The sequence below is a fragment of the Lytechinus variegatus genome, chromosome 4 (genome assembly GCF_018143015.1).
Source record: "Lytechinus variegatus isolate NC3 chromosome 4, Lvar_3.0, whole genome shotgun sequence".
In the NCBI taxonomy this organism is placed as follows: Eukaryota; Metazoa; Echinodermata; class Echinoidea; order Temnopleuroida; family Toxopneustidae; genus Lytechinus; species Lytechinus variegatus.
In genome coordinates, this window is record NC_054743.1 from 64706749 (window position 1) to 64726097 (window position 19349).

A 19349-nucleotide genomic window follows, 5' to 3' on the forward strand; every position below is an offset into this window, starting at 1 on the left:
AAGCTTTAATCATTTATAAAATCTCTAAACCTTTACAAAATAGTTTTGGGCAGCGATGATTCTTTTTCCAGCCAATCTATCATTATCATGACAGGAAGTATCGGACTGTATCCAAGTTTTACAGGGAGATGTAAATTGAAAAAATAATTTAGTGTTCTTTGTTGACATATCCTCTTTCTTTCCCTTCTTTTCATCTCTCTCTTCTATCAACCCTCTCTACCCCTCTCTCCCATCCTCAGCTGGGCCCTTGATCTCTACATCTTCTCCCCCTCTTTTTCTTTCCCCCTCTCCACCTCCCTCTCCTCTTTCTCTTCCAGCAAGTATCGGACTGTACCCAAGTTTTACAGGGAGATGTAAATTGAAAAAGTAATTTAGTGTTCTTTGTTGACATATCCTCTTTCTTTCCCTTCTTTTTCATCTCTCTCTTCTATCAACCCTCTCTATCCCTCTCTCCCATCCTCAGCTGGGCCCTTGATCTCTACATCTTCTCCCCCTCTTTTTCTTTCCCCCTCTCCACCTCCCTCTCCTCTTTCTCTTCCAGCAAGTATCGGACTGTACCCAAGTTTTACAGGGAGATGTAAATTGAAAAAAGTAATTTAGTGTTCCTTGTTGACATATCCTCTTTCTTTCCCTTCTTTTCATCTCTCTCTTCTATCAACCCTCTCTACCCCTCTCTCCCATCCTCAGCTGGGCCCTTGATCTCTACATCTTCTCCCCCTCTTTTTCTTTCCCCCTCTCCACCTCCCTCTCCTCTTTCTCTTCCAGCAAGTATCGGACTGTACCCAAGTTTTACAGGGAGATGTAAATTGAAAAAGTAATTTAGTGTTCTTTGTTGACATATCCTCTTTCTTTCCCTTCTTTTTCATCTCTCTCTTCTATCAACCCTCTCTACCCCTCTCTCCCATCCTCAGCTGGGCCCTTGATCTCTACATCTTCTCCCCCTCTTTTTCTTTCCCCCTCTCCACCTCCCTCTCCTCTCTTCTCTCCCTTTTCTCCACATCCCCTTTACCCACTATCTCCCTCTCTATTCATTCTTACTTGTTTTCCTGAACACAAGTGTGCCAAAATACAACCCACAAAAAGGAGACAAAAGGTGCTATATTTTCCCCATTATTTATTTAAGAATGATACACGATACACATAACATGCACAGAGACCACATTCACATTAACATTTAAAATCAGATAAACGAATACCTCTGCGTTTTGTGTGCTCCGTGCACATTCACTTGATTTTATTTCATGAAATAACTACACAATAATCATCATTGTATTCTAAATATTGTATTCTACCTAAGCAATGCTCTTCATGTGCCAAACCGGGGCAATGGTAACGGGGGAGGGCAAAAGGCCAAGGGGCACCCCCCCCCCTTTGAGGATATTATTCTTTCTTTGCTTATCAGAAGAAACAAAATGTCACAACAGGAAGTGCTTCAAACAGTGGTGACCTTTGACCCTGCCCCCTCTTTCCCACAGAGGAGGGGGGGGGGGTGTTGTCAATATATTTTCCCTCCTTATGGTGAAACCTGGATCAACCCCTACAATTAACGACATTCCCCTTATGCATAAATATAAAGAATGTTATTTACAGGTTGTAAACCTGGCTGAATAAAAAATGGAATTATATTCCTCTGGGTGGCATGACATAGAAGAGTTGTTTAGGAGTAATCAATACAGAAAAATAAACTATATTTCAATTTATATTTTTGCTATCAGTGAAAGTGGCACGTCAGTAGCATGCCACTTTTCCCCCTCCCCAACCCCAAACCTCTAACTTGTTACTCCCCTGCTCTGAAGCCAGTTTGAACATAGGAACTGAGGAAAAACAAAATTCTGGGTACCTGTGACTATGTTTGCCCCTTTAATCCAAAACAAGATGCTTTCTAAGATTTTTTTTGAGGGGAGGGGTGGAATGAGGGCTGCAGCTGATTTCGCTCAAATTTTATTTTAACAAATTAAGTAATAGATTGTGTAGCCTACATGAATACGGAATGCAAAAAAAAAATATTGATGTTACCCTGAAAAATTAAAACTTGAGTAAGAAAGAAATTCACAAAATAAGTTTCTATATGCTTATGCTTATAATATCATATGTTGTGTAAAAAAATAGAAATGAAAAACTATTTAGCAATTACTTCTCCCATGTGGAAACTACATTTCACCTACTACAAGTTTCAGAATACTCTTGGCTTACTGGCCACAACCCAATGGGTGATGTGTAAATCCAGTTAAAACTTTTCATTACCTTCAATGATTTTACTGTGTGCAATATGTGCAATATATGAATCGATAACATAATCAATACAGCATAAATAATCAATTCTTCCTTGATTTAGCTTTATAAAATTTAACCTATAATTTCGGCCAAGAAGATATACTGTCTTTTAAAGTTGATTACAAAACAATAATATAAGTACGTACTGTAGTAAACTAATTCATATCTTAAGAAAACCAAAGGGGAAGGGTGTTAGTAATTTATGGAAGTTAGCATTAATGATATGGTAGAATAATATGTTTGGGGTATTATATTCTTCAGACCCCCCCCCCCTCCTGGATATATAAATGTTTCAAACTGAAAAAATATATATATGTTTATCTATGATAAACAGTGGTGCTAAAAAGTTTGTGACCCCCCCCCAGAAAATGAACATATCTAATAGTTCTGCCATGTTAAATATAGATATTTAATCAATAATAATAACATATTTCTTGTATATATCACATTATGTCATAACGTCCCTATGCGCTTCTAAAGCACCTGGATATTATTACCCTGGCTTTAACCCCACAGCCTTTACAGCTCAGTGGCATTTTAAAGAATAAATTCTTGCCAGGTACCCATTCATATCACCTGGGTTGAGTGCAGCACAATGTGGATGAATATCTTGCTGAAGGAAATTTTGCCATAGCTGGGAAAGAACCCATGACCCTCTGTTTCAAAGTCAGAAGACTAATCCACTGGGTCACAACGCTTGAAAGTCAGGTGATAAAATATTACATTAAATAAAGTGTTTTTCTCTGGGCTTGCCAAAAATTGTGGTACAGATATTGTTGTCTACATTCAATACTCAGCATGAAGGAGTTCCTTTTTTTGGTGGGTTTCGCTAACTTTCTAGCGCCACTGTATCTATAATTCAAGATATCAATAAATGTCAAACATTGTCAAGTAATGTTCACAAACCACTTTTTTAAAGCTAAGACTAAAACCAGGGGTTATAGAATGGAAAGCATCCGTCAGATAAAAATGTGGAAAAATCCTGATAAGTATTCCTCTAGAAACCTCTTTTACATTATCTGTATCATCAGGCAATGTGTGTGGGCAAACAAGAATACACTGACCAGGAAATATACATTTCTGCAAATATCCGAGAGACATTATTCCTATGTCTTTAGCGCAATATAAAAGCGGAATTACTATCATTATCATGTAAACCTTCAAAGTAAATCTGATCTCTGAATTCGTTGTATAATAGTAAGTAATGATCATGTAATTTTTATTTATTTTTACTTCATCATATCGAATTATTCATATAAATTTCCATGCTCTTCATCCATTTGGGACAACCAAAGTAGTCATTTCATATAAAATTATGTAAATTGGACGCATACAACCTTCTAATAGTCATCTCTATTATCTAAATCACAGCTACATTTCTGCATTTCTAACAGACCAGGGCTATGTAACACAAACGTTTGCAATCAATTGCTAAATGACAAATGACCAATCAAGATCATTGTTGCATGCACATTTTGTTCAGAGCACTAGCCAGGAACCAATCAGAATTGATCTTTCATATTTATAATCAATCGCAAACATTGGTGTCACGGGGTCCAGTGGCATACATTGCATTAGCATTCCCCTTATTCATATATAAACACATAATTCCAATTTTGGCTTGATTGGTCATTTTATACAAACAAAATAGTGAACAATATACTATCATGAATTTATCATTAAATTTCTGTACAAAATAGAAAGAAGAAAGGGTATCTAAAAGAAACATGAAAAAAAAAATCTTGAGAAGCAATTTGGAAATCATGTGACCAGGCAGGCTTTTCTTCTCTCACAATGCTGACGAATTAAAAGAAACAAACCATGGAGGCAGGGTGCTACATAACTTTTTAGGAGCACTTGCCCAGTCGGGAAAGTAAATTTTGAAATAGTTAGAATATTCTTGCCCGAAAATCTATTTCACTTGCCCCCCAAAAAGCTTTACCTCTTCAAAAGAAAGTTTTGCGGTTTTATGAACCATTGACCTTTTTCTCTCTTTTGACACGAACTGATCTACCTTGTTATCGCATTTCTTTTTCCAAAGTGAATTCATCTTGCCTGCCTTGACTAAAATTAGGGTCACTATCATATCTACCCTAATTTTGGTCATTCTAACGTTACTGTGAGAATTTTGCTTGCCCAATTCGGGCAAGTAGCTTTGGTCACGACTTCAAAACACTTGCCCGACTCTAACTTTTACTTGCCCCGGGCAATCGGGCAAGTGCTTATGTAGCACCCTGCATGGAGGGAATAACCCATTTTATATGACACTGAGATGCATGTAGATCCTTGTCATTTGATTGGTTGTTTGATGTCAATCATTCTCAACCCATTTTACAATGGCGTCATCACCCACGGAATTTTGGATTCATTCATTCTGCAATTTTGGATCCATATGATTTTGTCTATTGCACACTCGCAGAGATCACCAGCACCAGCACATCTCAGAGAACTCCTTAAATTAAAATCACCCACCCAGTCTTACAGGCTTCGTAGTTCCCATGACGCAATGCTCCTCAGTCTCCCACCATGTAAAACAAAGATCACACTAGGTGACCGTGCCTTTATCAGTGCTGCACCCAAACTCTGGAACAGTCTCCCTTCCTCAATAAGAAATGCATCCTCTGTCAACTTATTCAAAACCAAACTGAAATCCCACCTCTTTCAAGAGAGTTTTTAAATAAATAAGTCATTTTTTCATGTTTTTTGTTATGTATTTTGTAGAATTAATTAATCTTTACTTATTTTTCTTCGATTAATTTAACAAACTTAAATTTACTTTTAAAATTTTTGCATATCCTGTTAATAATTGTTTTCTGCTTATCTGTTATGTATTGTAATGCACAGTTGAGTATATCCAAATAGAAATTGCGCAATATAAATTTACAATTATTATTCACTACACAAGAAAACACAGTACACGGCTGAATGTATGCGAACAAGCTCCCACTGAATGCACATTTGCATTCAGATTTATAAATGTCAAATGACAAGGATCTATTCATATAAAACATAATAAATGTTCTTTTCACTCGTGCAATGGACAGAATGCTTCATTTGCTGAAAGATGAAATGAATGATCCATTCAACTCGGCTATTCCTCGTTGAATGGATCGTTTCACTTTCCATCTTATAAAGTATTTTGTCGATTGCACTCATAAACATTCATTATGAGAATAAGTAGTGTTCTAAGAAAATATTTGCAATCATTGCAAATTTCTGTTTACAACTGATAGATTAATTTCAGCTGATTATGTTAGGTATGATTATTTACGTCTGGGCCGGCCTTTAACGTCACCATCTTGAAAGTCGTGACCAGGGCACAAACCCTGAACCTCTGCATCAATTTGTAACTTCCCCACATACAGTTGAGGTCAAAAGTTTACATACACCCATGGAATTCATTGAAATTTGTTTGCTTGCCAAACATCGTAAAATTTACTATATCTTCAGAAATATAATACTACCATGACAAATTTGGTATCAAATGAAAGAGCATGTTAAATTCTTTCATATGATTTGGGATGCCACTGGGATTAAAATATATTTCAGGTGGAATTTTCTTTGAAGAAGAAAGTGATATTCGTGCCAAACATATTCTATTGTTTGTTATCATATCTTTAAACATCATTCCATAGAAATATATAAATGCCAAATCTATGATTTATATTACATTTTCTATTATATGTCACCACTGAACAAAAAGTGTAATCTGAAATGTTTGTGTTAAGAAGTAACTAGCACAATTATGAAATGTTTTTATATTTAATGTGTCTAAAATATGAAGATTTTTAGGGAGAAAATGACACCTTGTTTGGCAAGTGTCAACTTTTCTTTGAATTCTCTGGGTGTATGTAAACTTCAACTGTACATAGCTTGGATTACACGTTTGTCACCCTTGAGAAGTCTTTAAAGACAGGTCTAACTGTCACAATTGAATGAGAGTTAAACTGCATTGATGAAACATCCACAAATTTACTGTAAACTGTTGATCCAAATGCCAAATGAAACTCGGTAAAAAAAATATACACCTACATATTAAAGGGCGCACCAACCTACGCTGAATCATGACAGGGGCCGACACGACTTCCAAGAGTTTATGACCCAACTCTTTGCTGCTACGTCACTTCCAGCAATGATCAGACAGGTCATATCCCTGAAGACTTAGGTGTGCAGTCAAAAAGTTAAAGGTAAATAATTTTTACTGATTTTCATTTTGCCTTTGGATCAAAAGTTTGAATTTGTAAAGGTCTGACTGTATGTCATATATGTTTCTTTTTTTTAACAATTCTAGATCTTTAGTCAACTATCAATGAGATCAGAAATACCCTAAAATACCATTGGAATTTTGATAAAATAACCAAAATACAAAAACATACAATAAAATGCTTCTCAGCTTCTTTCCATGTTTCTATTAGGACCTTCCCTCAGGCATGACACTCATTTATACCCCAATCCCGGCTGCTGGTACGCCCCGGGCCTGCCATAAGGGGTGTTCCTAGCGTAGGGGTTGCCCGGGCCCCCTGCTGGTGTTGGGTAGGGTTGTTGCCCGCCAGGTTGTTGTCCGGGTTGCTGCTGGTACGCGCTGTAGGCAGCTGGTTGTTGCTGTTGTTGCTGGGGATTGTACCCCGACTGTTGTGGTTGCGGTGGGTATCCTTGTTGCTGCTGTTGTGGGAATCCCTGCGGCTGCTGTGGTTGTGGTTGTTCTTGTTGACCACTGTACGGGGCTTGCGGCTGGTTGTAGCCTTGAGAAACAGCTGGTTGTTGCTGTTGTTGTTGCTGAGGTTGTGGCATGTTGCCTGAAAAACAAAACACAATATGCAAATTACAAACCACTACTTCCTTCGCAAAATCCCTTTTTTCTAAAGCCAGGTCCAGTAACAAATGTTAGCAACTGATCATGGGCACGGTCCTGAGAACGATTTCTTTTTCACTATGGGTGCTGAAGCAAATTCAAAAAAAAAGGTTTCACTAGAAAATGAAGGTCTTTTTGATTCGGAGAAATTTGACAGGCAAAAATAAAAAATGGTTTTACCACAAAAAGTGTGTCATTTCGGTTAATTTTTTCAATATTTCCATGACTACGAGAATTCCAGGGGGTGCTGCCTATTAGGAGAATGACACACACACAGCACCCTCTAAGAAAATCTTGGGGGGTGCTGAACACCCCCGGAAACCCCTGCCCAATGATCATTGGGCTGACTTCTACGACTGATTCTTCATAAATATCAGTCTTACTATTAATTGCTTAGCTTTGTGTTTCAAGGCCCAGATTATATGTAAGCACTATTACATCAACATTTCTAGGAATGTTTAAACAAACCAACCTTCAAATTTTCAATTTTTTATCTTTGAACACTTTTATCAAATTTGAATTTTTGATGAATTTGACAGGGAACCTCTCAATGAAATCGATTGTACAAACTGGTATGTGTGTTTTGTGAGCTGGATTTGCATCTCGAAAAAATAGAAAATACAAAGCCTACATCTGAAGAAGAAAGTTGAAAGAAAACAACTCTCAATGACAAGGAATTATAAGCAACACAGGGTGGTGTTTCATAAAGCTGTTCGTAAAGTTACGCACAAATGGAAAATGTTCTTATAAATAAGTCAGCTACATATAGAGGATACGTCATATAGCACAAGAAAGGGTCACCTGTCATGCGTAAAGTCGTGCGTAACTTACGAACAGCTTTATGAAACGGGCCCCAGATTAATAATCTGTAACAAGTAAACATTAACAAAATTGATAATTTTGCAAGAAGCAAAACGGTGTCATGCAAATTTTTTTTATATGTTCATGTAAGAAATGCTTTGGATGCAATACATCAAACAAAAGAAAAGCATTTTTTTTTTAAATAGAAGAGAAAATAAATAAACACATTCCTCCCTTTCTTTTCCCCTTTTTTTCCAAGTTTCCATTTCCAATTCCCACTTGTTCCTCCTATCATTTGTTATCCCAAACCACTTCTTGACCCCATCCTTCCTTATGTGTAAAACCCAGGGGCAAGCATATACCACTTCTTGAACCCATCCTTCCTTAAGTGTAAAACCCAGGGGCAAGCATATATTAGTTCTTGACCCATCATTCCATATATTTACAGGAGCAATTAAGCATATATACCACTTCTTGACCCCATCCTTCCTGATGTGTAAAACCCAGGGGCAAGCATATATACCACTTCTTAACCCCACCCATCCTTGTAATTTTAAATCCAAGGGGCAAAGCATGCTTTGGTCCCCTCCCCTCTGGCAATTTTCAAAATCGTTTTCTAGCATCATTTCATTAATTGCAACATGATCTTCTTCTAGGGCGATAAAAACTTTGTATATGATCCCACCTCACCCTAACCTTGCCCTGCCTCGATCCCATTCTGACCTGTCCCATTCCAACCCTTCCCCACCCCAACCCTTCCCCACCCCATCCCTGCCCCACTCCAACCCTGCCCCACCCCATCCCTGCCCCACACCAACCCTGCCTCACCCCATCCCTGCCCCACCCCATCCCTGGCCCATCCAAAACATGCACTGCCTTATCTCACTTCTGTCCTGCCCATTCCTGACCTACCCCACCCCTGATCTGTCCCACCCCACCCTTACCCCGCCCAGACATTATACCTGGCTGATATCCCAATGAAGTAGGAGTAGGAGCGCCATAGAGCCCCAGGGTGGTGGGTTGGCTTGAAGGACGAGCTAGGAGAGGATGAAAACACAAACATAATGGAAGCAACATGCATGGTTTTCAAAAACTGCAAGAGCAGACATTTTGAAGAGATATTTTCTTTTTTTTATTCTTGTTAATTTCATGTAGACTTGACCCTTCTGTGGGTGGTTAATCATACCAAAACATTTGAGTAACAAATGATTACTTAACTTCGGCTCAAAATCTGGGTTATGATAAACATTTTTTACCTAAACCCATTGGAGGCTATGCTCGAAGCAGGCAGATGTCAATGGAAAATGCAATTCCAGTCTCCAACATATTTGATAAAGATTTTTATGTACAAACATTTTCTATCAATTCAAATTGTGTTAGAAACATGTTGAATCATTTTAGAAATCATTTTCAAACGTATCTCACAATGTTTTCAAGCTTATCGATCATAAAGTGCCAAAATTACTCAAAATGGCTTTGAAAATTTTCATACATACACAAACCTGATTCTTTTATTATGATATTCATTCTAGAATATATATATATATACATCATTTGCATTTTGGTCTCAAAAAGTTAATTTTTCTTTCACATATTGTCTTGGAAAATTACTCAAATTTTTGTGTCAAGGAAGAGTTTAGTATGTTCATATTTTGTTTTTTGTTCAAATATTGAATATGACTCTTTTCCTACATTTCCAGCCATAGCCATATCCGGATCAGACACTTTCATGCAAATATAATTCTTAATGGTCAAGTCCACCCCAGAAAAATGTTGATTTGAATAAATAGACAATAATCAAGGAAGCATTATGCTGAAAATTTCATCAAAATCGGATGTAAAATAAGAAAGTTATGCCATTTAAAAGTTTTGCTTAATTTGACAAAACAGTTATATGCACACCCTGTTTGGTATGCAAATGAGGAGACTGATGACGTCATCCACTCACTATTTCTATCGTATTTTATTACATAAAATAGGGAATGTCCTATTTTTCTCCTAATTGTGAAGTGAAACAACGATTAATTCCTCCCTGAACATGTGGAATGAGCAATATGGAATAAGCTATATGATTCAGTCAAGTTGGTCCTTATTGTCAAATCTATAAAAAAAATGAAATATTGTATAATTCAAACAATAACAAACAAAAGAAATAGTGAGTGAGGGACATCATCGACTGTCTCATTTGAGTTGTGCATATCACTGGGTTTTTTTTAAAGTAAGCAAAACTTTAAAATGTCATAACTTTCTTATTTTACATCCAATTTTGATGAAATTTTCAGCATTTTGCTAGTTTGATATTTGTCTATTTATTCAAATCAACATTTTTGTGTGGTGGACTTGACCTTTATATATCATAAAACAAAATTATACTGAATCAAGCATATAAATTGGGTTGAATAAATATTAGCCAGGTTCAGATATTTGGAGAGATCTTTTTTATGGAAAATTATACTAGACTTTTATTCAAAATCAATATACTCACTAATGTTTCATACAGATTTCAAATGCATCAACAAAGAATAAAATTGGAAGTTACAGTATATTCAGAAATGAGAATTCATCTTGATTTTGCTGGAAAAGGCATAATTTTGTTCTTAAATTTTGAATGTGCTCTCAGTGTATTGAATTGTATTTCATGTTTATTCAATTTTCATGTCTTAATTCTATTCTATTTCACTCCATGATTTCGTCTACTTTCCAATTTAATATTTTGAATTTTGTCCGAATTGTTAAGAACATTGCACAGAAAGCATTAAGAACCATAATATATCAATGGTAAAATATGAAAGAAAAGACAATGAAACATGCATGCACACAGCTGGTGGAAACTACATGCAATTTCTAGAGATAGGAAAGAGAGTATATTGAAAAGTTATTCATACCAATATTTAAACGGCATTGCAAACACACTTCCAGCAAACAACCACACAAAAACCAAATGAAAAAAATACAACATGCATTTTAAAATGATATCTTTCAATGTTATTAATGCTACTTACAACTAAACCGCATGCTTAAAATATGAGTAATGATAATTTTTTTTAATGGTTATTCATATTAATTGCAACTACATGCCTAGTACATACTTGCTACAAAAAAAGAAACATGAAAAATGGGATGGTATCAATTACAACTCCTTGAATCAACATATTTCCAATGAATGTAATTAAAAAATGTCAGTTTGGCTTGGCATTCTATTCAGAATCGAATTATTGTACCTTCATGCAGTCATGATCATTCTAAATACTTCAGGTCCTGTGAAGTAATTGTCTTTTGCAAACCGCAAGCATTGGGAATTGGCACAGCAAAAAACAAAAACAAAACAAAACACACGCCACTGTAAATACAGATTATTTCACATCACTTACGAGCATAAGCCTGTTGCTGCTGCTGAGACTGCGGCATGCCGGGCTGCTGGGGGCCAGGGCGGGGCGAGTGAACCGGTGACATACCCTGCGTGACCCCAGGTTGGGGGTGGGGTGCACCCGGCTGGTTGGCAGGGGTTGTTGCCTCTGTTGCTGCTGCTGCTGTTGACTGACATTGGAGCTCCGACTTGAAACGCTGTCAGCAGGTGAGGCCGGCCTTTCTGTTGCTTCTATAAAATCAACCATGAAGTGAAAGTTTTGTGCCTGGTCAGTGGACCTTGAGTCAAGGTCAAGAAAAGTCTTTCACATGATAATAATATAATACATTGCATTTATATACAGCATATTGGAATGACCACTCTATGCACTTTACATAATTTTTGTAATTATCATATTATTACCCCAGTCATTGAATCCTGGCTTGAAAATGGATGCATTTCTCCACTCCTTGTGGAGCATTCCAACATGACTTTCCAAAATCAATTAATAGGGTATAGCAAAATATTACACCATACAAATTTTCAACTCATTACACTCTATTCTTTTCCTCTTGTCACCTACCATCTTTGTCAATACCGAAGCTGTTCATGACGGCTGCGTTCGGAGCTGGTTGTTTGTATGGATCAAACATGGCAGTTTGGGCTGTGCTAACGGCAGGCTTGGCTTCAACTTGCTCCTCCGCAGCATTCTCTATCAATTCAATTCAAATCATAGTGTATGAAAGAATTATTATCTTCTGATTTAAGGATAGACTTGATAATGAGTCACGGGGGAGTTTTTGCAACTGCTACGCAGACACTTTTTGGAACATTGGGAATCTATTGTCAAAAGCCCTTCACTTCATAACAAAGCAGCCTTTGTCGAAAATCGGTGAGTCAGAACAGCAAAGTCTTCCTCGATTCTGAACACGTTTGGAAAATATCTGCAATTTTTGATCAGCTCTGAATCTTAGGAATATCTGCCGTCTCGGCTTACCAATTTTTGGTAATGACCTCTAAGCAGTTCACTGTGATCAAACATCTCCAATAGATTCTCAACGTTCCAGAAAAAGTCTGGATAGTGACTGCGAAAACTCGCTAATTTATAGTGAAATTATACAGAAGCGATGAAGAAGTTGTTCATGTGGAATCTTCTGGCACAGACCGTGAATGAAACATTGATCAACAAGTGGGTCTCCATGCAAAGACTAGCACAAATAAAACTTGCTGTTTCAACAGAGGGCCTTCAGTACAAAAGGAATTACAAGCTGTACATCCAGTCCCTTGACTCGAGTGAAGGATTTGCGCAGAAAAGTAGTTCATGTGTGACATCATCGCACATCTTGATCATGTTGCCAATGGGAGGATTTCCATGGCATTTAGTGGTCTAAAAATTCAAATGCTCATTATTCTCTCATTATTATTCCAAATTCTATACAAATTTACAAATATAATTCAAATTTTGTTGATCTATTTCTTGAGATTTTAATATTCTTACAAGAACAATTTCATTTTATTCAGAAAATATCTGAACACTTGTTTTGAGTAATAAAATGCACACAAATATACAAAATTAATAAAGCAAAGAAATAGAAAGTCTCATGAAATTAACTAATAAAAAGACAATTCCTAGATACATACAGATTATCTCTTCTTTTTAAAATTTGATCATTATCTAATACAGGAGTATATAGAGCTTCTGATGTTTTTTCACTGATAATACCAATTCAGCGAAAAACTGGTATTTGGCAATAAAGCGTATTCAGCATAAATATAATCTTTCATGCAGGTTTGATCATGCTTTCAACTTCATGCAAATGAGTTACTGATGATAAACATAACTTTTGCTTTTTCGGGCCTGGTTCATACCACTCTCAAGAAATCACGTTGCATTTTGCGGTTAAGCTAAATGATTTCAGAATTATCAAAATGAACGGAATTCTTTGGCATAGCGCTCACCAAGATACAACTTATCAGCACAATAATATATACATATTGCACCATTAAATAGGCAACCAGTTACAAGGCAGGTTATAAATGTTAATGTTATTAAACTATATTTTTGCCCATTTGAATGATGAAATATGGTCAAACTGATTTGATAAATACATTTATAACTTTTAGCAGGATCTTGTATTCCGCTCATCCCAATCCAGTGGGACGAAATTAGCTGATCTGGGAGGAAGAAATCTTCATCCAGACTTTCATATATTCAAGAAGGGGTGGGGGCCAGACCTATAATATTTTCTTCTGAAACATCCCTCCACCTTCAAACCTTTTCCTTAATCAAGAAAAAGGCAATGCTCTTTAAAACTGCAGGTTGTAAGAACCAGTGTTATAGCAGTGGTCAGGCCCAACTGGCACAGAAAATTTCTGACTACCACTCATCATGAAAGACACTGCTTCTATCCAACGCTTATTTCAAATGAAAAGTGTTTCCAAACTAAACTCCTTGCAAAGAGGAATTGCTCTTGCACTCATTTCCACCTCTAATCTTGTTTTATTTGCATAATTCACATCAAACATTCTTATATTTGATTTGAAATATTTGTCACAAATGTCAGATTGTTATTTCATCGATGTTTGCTTCATATTTGGCTTTAAGACCACTTAGTAGTGCCATGAAATAGCGACCACCATGAAAATGGGTCAAGCTAGAAAATTGGCAAGAATCTTCAAGTTTCCCTCCAAGAGAGATCTTGACAGCATCCATACTTGCGAGATTGAAGGAAATAACCCTTTACCTTCAAGAAAGCTTTCTTCACTAAAGAAAATTGGATGTTACCTACTAAATTGTAGGGAAAAAAACAACATCTTTTCTGCCAAAGATTTATTTAAAAGCACCCATACTTTCCAGATGAGGGGAAATAGCCCTTGACCTTCAGGAAACTTGGTTTTCACTAAAACTGCGGTGCCCTTAAAGCTGTGGCCCGAAAGAGTACATCCAATTTTTCCACCAAGGAGACCTTTAAAGCACCCATATTTGCCAGATGGAGGAATATAATATATCTCTTCCTCCTTGAAAGCAATTTTTATTTGAAAATGACAATAATTTAACAAAAGGTCAAGGAGAACATTTTCATTTTTTTCTGCCCAAGAGATCTTTAAAGCACCCATACTTGCCAGATGAAAGTGGTTTAGTTTTCATGCTGCTAGCTTCAGTTTATAATGGTGGCAGTCTTATTTCCAAGACCACTAACTTATACCTTTTGGTTTTTTCTTTGATCGCACAGAGGGCTTACAAGTACCTTCGGGTTTCTCGATGGGTAACCGAGGCTCCAGGGAGTCCAGGAGAAAGTTGACTTGGTTGCGAATGGACTGCAGCTCTCGCCTGAGATTCTTGACTTGGTCACTCTCGATCGGTCTTGGCTGACCATTGACTGAAAAATTAAACGGTCAAGTCCACACCAACAGTTATTTTTTATCAAAAATATTTTTATTAAAATGACATCTCTTTCATATACCAAATTAAAAAATAGAATTTTATTATCAATTAGGTCTTCATTTTATTTATTATATTCTCATTATTTTAAATTTTCAATTTTGGTATAATTATTGTTCATTAAGCAAACATTTCAATTAGCGTCCTTCAATTTTTCTGAAAAAAAAAATAGCTGTGCTTTTAGATAACATGTTTCTTAAACAGATAACTAAAGCTGTGATAACCAGTAACGATACTTTATTCAAAATTGCATAATTAAAAGAAATGCCAAAAGAAGAATCATTCCAATTTCGACCTTAAAAACTAGTTCAGCAGAAAAGGAGCTTACTTTCTTATCAAATAACGAGCAAAAATTTGGGCTTACAATAGGCACTGCCACATTGGAAAGAAATATCTCCAAAGCAAGAGGATCAAAATTATCCCAAAGGTTTTATATGCATCGTAGATCAAAGTGGATTTAATGAACTTACCAAATAATGTGATTTTTAAAATCCTACTGCACTGGATTGCAAATGAAAGATCGGTACTATCGAAAATTGTTATCAGATCACCATCTGTAAAAGAAAAAAAATTCATTTAAATTTATCCAAATGATAAGTTCAAGAAAGGTATTTATTTATAACACACAATTCAAAGGCTTGTCTAAAGAACTTTGATTTTGATAGGGTTGGAACCCTAATTTCATAAATTGTGGGAAAAAGAAAGCTGATTGATCTTGTTTGGCGGTATTGATCAACGGTATCTTATCATCCCCTAAAAAAAATTAGAAGTAAAAACAACTATATTTACTCCCTCTAAAAAAAATAAAAGAAGTTAATTCTTTTCTCATCCTGGCATCCTGGATAACCCGTGTTGACAGTGATTTTCCATTTGAAAATATGGTCTTTTTCATTTCTGAAAACCTGTATTGCAGTTTTGGTCTAAACTGGAAATTCTGTTTTGTCATAGGAAATGCACAAGATGAAAACATGAAGTCTATTCCGTAGAAGTAAATTCAATTAATTTTCACATGAAAAGTAAAGAACCGAACAGTTTTTCAATTTTCATTTACCGGTAAACGCAAAATCATTTTCCATACCCTAACCCACGATGCCTACATACCTTCATCTTTATATTTAATGACGACCTCGTCGCTTGGATTGAGCTTGCCCCGGTAGACCCTCTGCATCATCAGGACCAGTTCATCGTAGGTGATGTCCTCATTGTGAATGGGTATCCTCCTGATGTCGTCCCCAAGCTGGGCTTTGATGATGAGTTTGTTGCTCAGGTCGATCTGCGGGAAGCTGCCACTAGGCCCTTCCATTGTCTTTATTCAGCTCCCTACCTATTGTTAAGGTAATAATAGGCAGGGTAAAAAGGAATAGACCATCGTTGTTTGGGCTGCACACGCCATAGAAATCTGCCGTAGGCCCCCTCTCAACTTGCAACAATTTTATAAAAAGGGTTAGTTCATTACTCTACACTAAATATTTCCTTTGGTAGATATTTCCTTTGGTTGATTTTTTTTCCTTACTTGAAAGATAGTTTTAGCATTGCAAAGCAGCAATTTTAATAAAATTTTGTTGTCAAAATGTGATTAAACCTATTTTCCCCTTTCTTTATTTCAATTTCAAACACTTAAATACACCCCGAACAACTAAAACTGAAAGTAATATACTCACCAATCTTCAAATTGGCAAGAATTCTACCGAGGATATTTTAAAAAATATAGAGTGCAAGAGGTATACAATTCTTTTAGAGTGGACTAAGAACAATTTCATGTATAGGATTAATTTGAAATTCTATTCTATTTATTTCCTTTTGGTTGATTTCCCTTATCTGAAAGTAAATTATGTTATTTTGTAGACAAGGCAGCAATTTCGATAAATTTTTGTTGTCAAAATCTTTTCCCCTTTCTTCGTATCGAACAATTATTTAAATAATACCCCCAGAAAACTGTAACTGAAAGCAATTGTACAATGTCTTATGGTATACTTGCCAATCCTCAAATTGGCAAGAATCCTAGGATATAAAAAATATAGAGTGATGCAGAGGTATAGAATTTCTATAGAGTGGAAGATAAAGCCTTAGGTTTTGGAACACTCATTTCTGCTGTTACTTGCTTATGGTCGAGAAGTTTGAGGCTACAGATTAGAGTTTTATGCTAAACTGTCACAATGGAATGGTAAGGTGTGACATAAGCATGGCATGGCAGGCTTGGGGGGATTGGCAAGTTCTCAATAGGTGGTTTCAGACTGCCTCGAAGTTCGTCAGTTCCAGGTATTTTCTGATCGGGAAATTTACCAGATCAAAAAATACCAGGTAATATTGGAAATGTGAAAGCAAATTACGCGTAATATCCCCGAAAGAAAATACCCACTAAATAGTAGGTACTTGGCAAAATTATGAGAACTTTCGCGGGGATCTTTCCAAGGTCACAGGTGGTTTGGCAATGTGAAAGCAATTTACAGGAACTTTAAGCCAAGCGTGTAGTTGGGCACGGGCGCCCGTGGGTGGCTGCTGAGCTAGTGGTTTTGAATCTCTCGCCTTGCCTGCTTATCAGACCATACTGTGGATGCTCCTAACTTTAGGAATTTATCCCGAAGGGTATATTTCAGGGAGATGTGAATGCAGGAATAATTAATGGGTATTTTTTAGCCTAAAAAATTTCTCATAATTTAACGGGGATTCTTATGATTGAGGTGGTTTGAAACCACCTAATTACACTTTGTTGCACACACAACTCCCCGATCAAACTATGAATCAGAGCTGAACAATCTCACATAAAAAATCACTTTTCCACAGAAATTATTGCAAAATCATGATATGGTAATAATTTAATAGATTTTCAAATTATTGATTTGGTGATGTTGTCGGCCGAGCAAGTTATTAATATTGAGCTTTTAAAAGAAGTAGTTTCAGCAGTTGTTTTTAGTCTTGTTACAAATGATGACGCAGACTTGTGTGGTGGGCTTTGGGAAGATAAATACATGCACGGTATGTCACATATGTCTGAAAATATTTGAAATTTCTAAAACATGTCAATTTTCTAACCATTTTCAAGATATATTTTCAGAATATTTCATTGAGAATAAATATAAGAAAAATTTAAGATGAGTGATTTTCTTTGTTTTAGATTTAGCTTTCTTCCACTTTTTTTCTTTTTCCATCTTTCGTTGTTTCTTTCATCCTTTCTTTCTAGTTCTTTCTTTTTCTCCATCTTTCTTTCCTTCCTTTCATCAATTTGTCCCTTTAATATTTTCTTTCTCTCTTTCTTTCCTCTTTCTTTCTTTTTTTCTTTCTTTCTTTCTTTCTTTCCTTCTTCCTCCCTTCTTTCTTTTTCTTATTTCATTCCTAATTTCCTTCCTTTTCACTCATTCTCCCTTTCTTTCCCTTTCATTTATTCTTTCATTATTTCCTTCCTTTCATTATTTCTTTCCCCAAGTCCTTCTTTCTTCTCATTACATTCTTTCTTCCTTTGTCCTTTCTCTCCTGTTTTTTTTTACTTTCTTTTCTTACTTAATTCTTCATTCCTTTCTTTCTTTCCATCTTTCTTTCATCCTTTCTTCATCCTTCCTTATCTCCTTGCCTTTTTAAATTCTTGCTTTCCTTCCTTCTCTTTTGTTTTACTTTCCTTCCTTCTTTCTTTCTAACTTGCATCCTTTAATCGTCCTTAATTTCTTTCTTTCATTTTTACTTCCCTTCTTCTTTTTTAATTCATTTTTCCTTTCTTTTGCTTTTTTATTCCTTCCTTTCTTTCTTCCTATTCTTCCTTTCTTTACTTTGTCTTTCATTTCTCCCATTTTTCTTTTTTCTTTAGGCTAGAAGCCTAGATTAGTTTTTTTTGTGAAGTTGTTAATGTTTCTGTACAATGAATGTCATGATCCTGATCCAGATAGTGAGATACATTACCATGCCTAATTACCGTAAGGTGATCAACTACTCATATGTAAGAGAATATAATACATGATCTAAAATCATTTATCTAAACTCGCCAAAATATTTCCATTTTGGCTGGCTACAATTAATGCGCTATTAAAATTTGCGCTCCCATTCATTCTAACATCACACAGCCCTATGGATGGGACTACAATTATTGTTTGCCGACTGTCCGTGCACTGCAAGAACAATATAAAATCGACTTATCACACGCAAAGCCATACAATAAACCTTCACATTTAACAATTTATCAGATGTATAATATTCCCTTTAGAATCACAAAACAAACATCATATTCACCTTCTTCCGTAGCCTTCAGAATATGAAAAACAAATCACCGAGTGAAGGATGGGGAACAGCCTCATTCAACTACGTGTATGAAATTGAAGGTAGCCGACACTTTTGTACCAAAATATAAAAAGAAATAGACCCCCCCCAAAAAAAAAAGGATTTTTTTTTATAAATTTCATTTGGATGCAAGGGAGCGGGCAAGGGAGGGTCTATTGGCAATTTGGTGATGGCGATGGTGGGGGGGGGGGGGCTTGTTCGATATTTAGAAGGGGAAAAGGGAAATTATAGGGGAAGAAAATATTGTTGTTTTTTTCTGTAGCTCCGCATGTCAAAGGTCACACAATTCTGCCCTTATAAAAAAAACTGAATGGTATACCATTGAAATACCATACACCATACACCATTGGAATACCATTGGAACACCA

At 36.2% G+C, this 19349-nt stretch overlaps 1 protein-coding gene across 1 annotated transcript; it reads right to left on the reverse strand.

Annotated features, from left to right (window-relative positions):
* Window positions 1-5987: 5987 nt before the first annotated feature.
* Window positions 5988-19013, reverse strand: LOC121414539 (protein TFG-like). The gene is given in 9 exon segments (XM_041607748.1): window positions 5988-7070; window positions 8890-8964; window positions 11299-11434; window positions 11437-11525; window positions 11857-11985; window positions 14480-14653; window positions 15186-15269; window positions 15817-16039; window positions 18934-19013. Coding segments are annotated over 8 exon segments (1248 nt in total). The 5' UTR covers window positions 16019-16039; window positions 18934-19013; the 3' UTR covers window positions 5988-6711.
* Window positions 19014-19349: the final 336 nt, after the last annotated feature.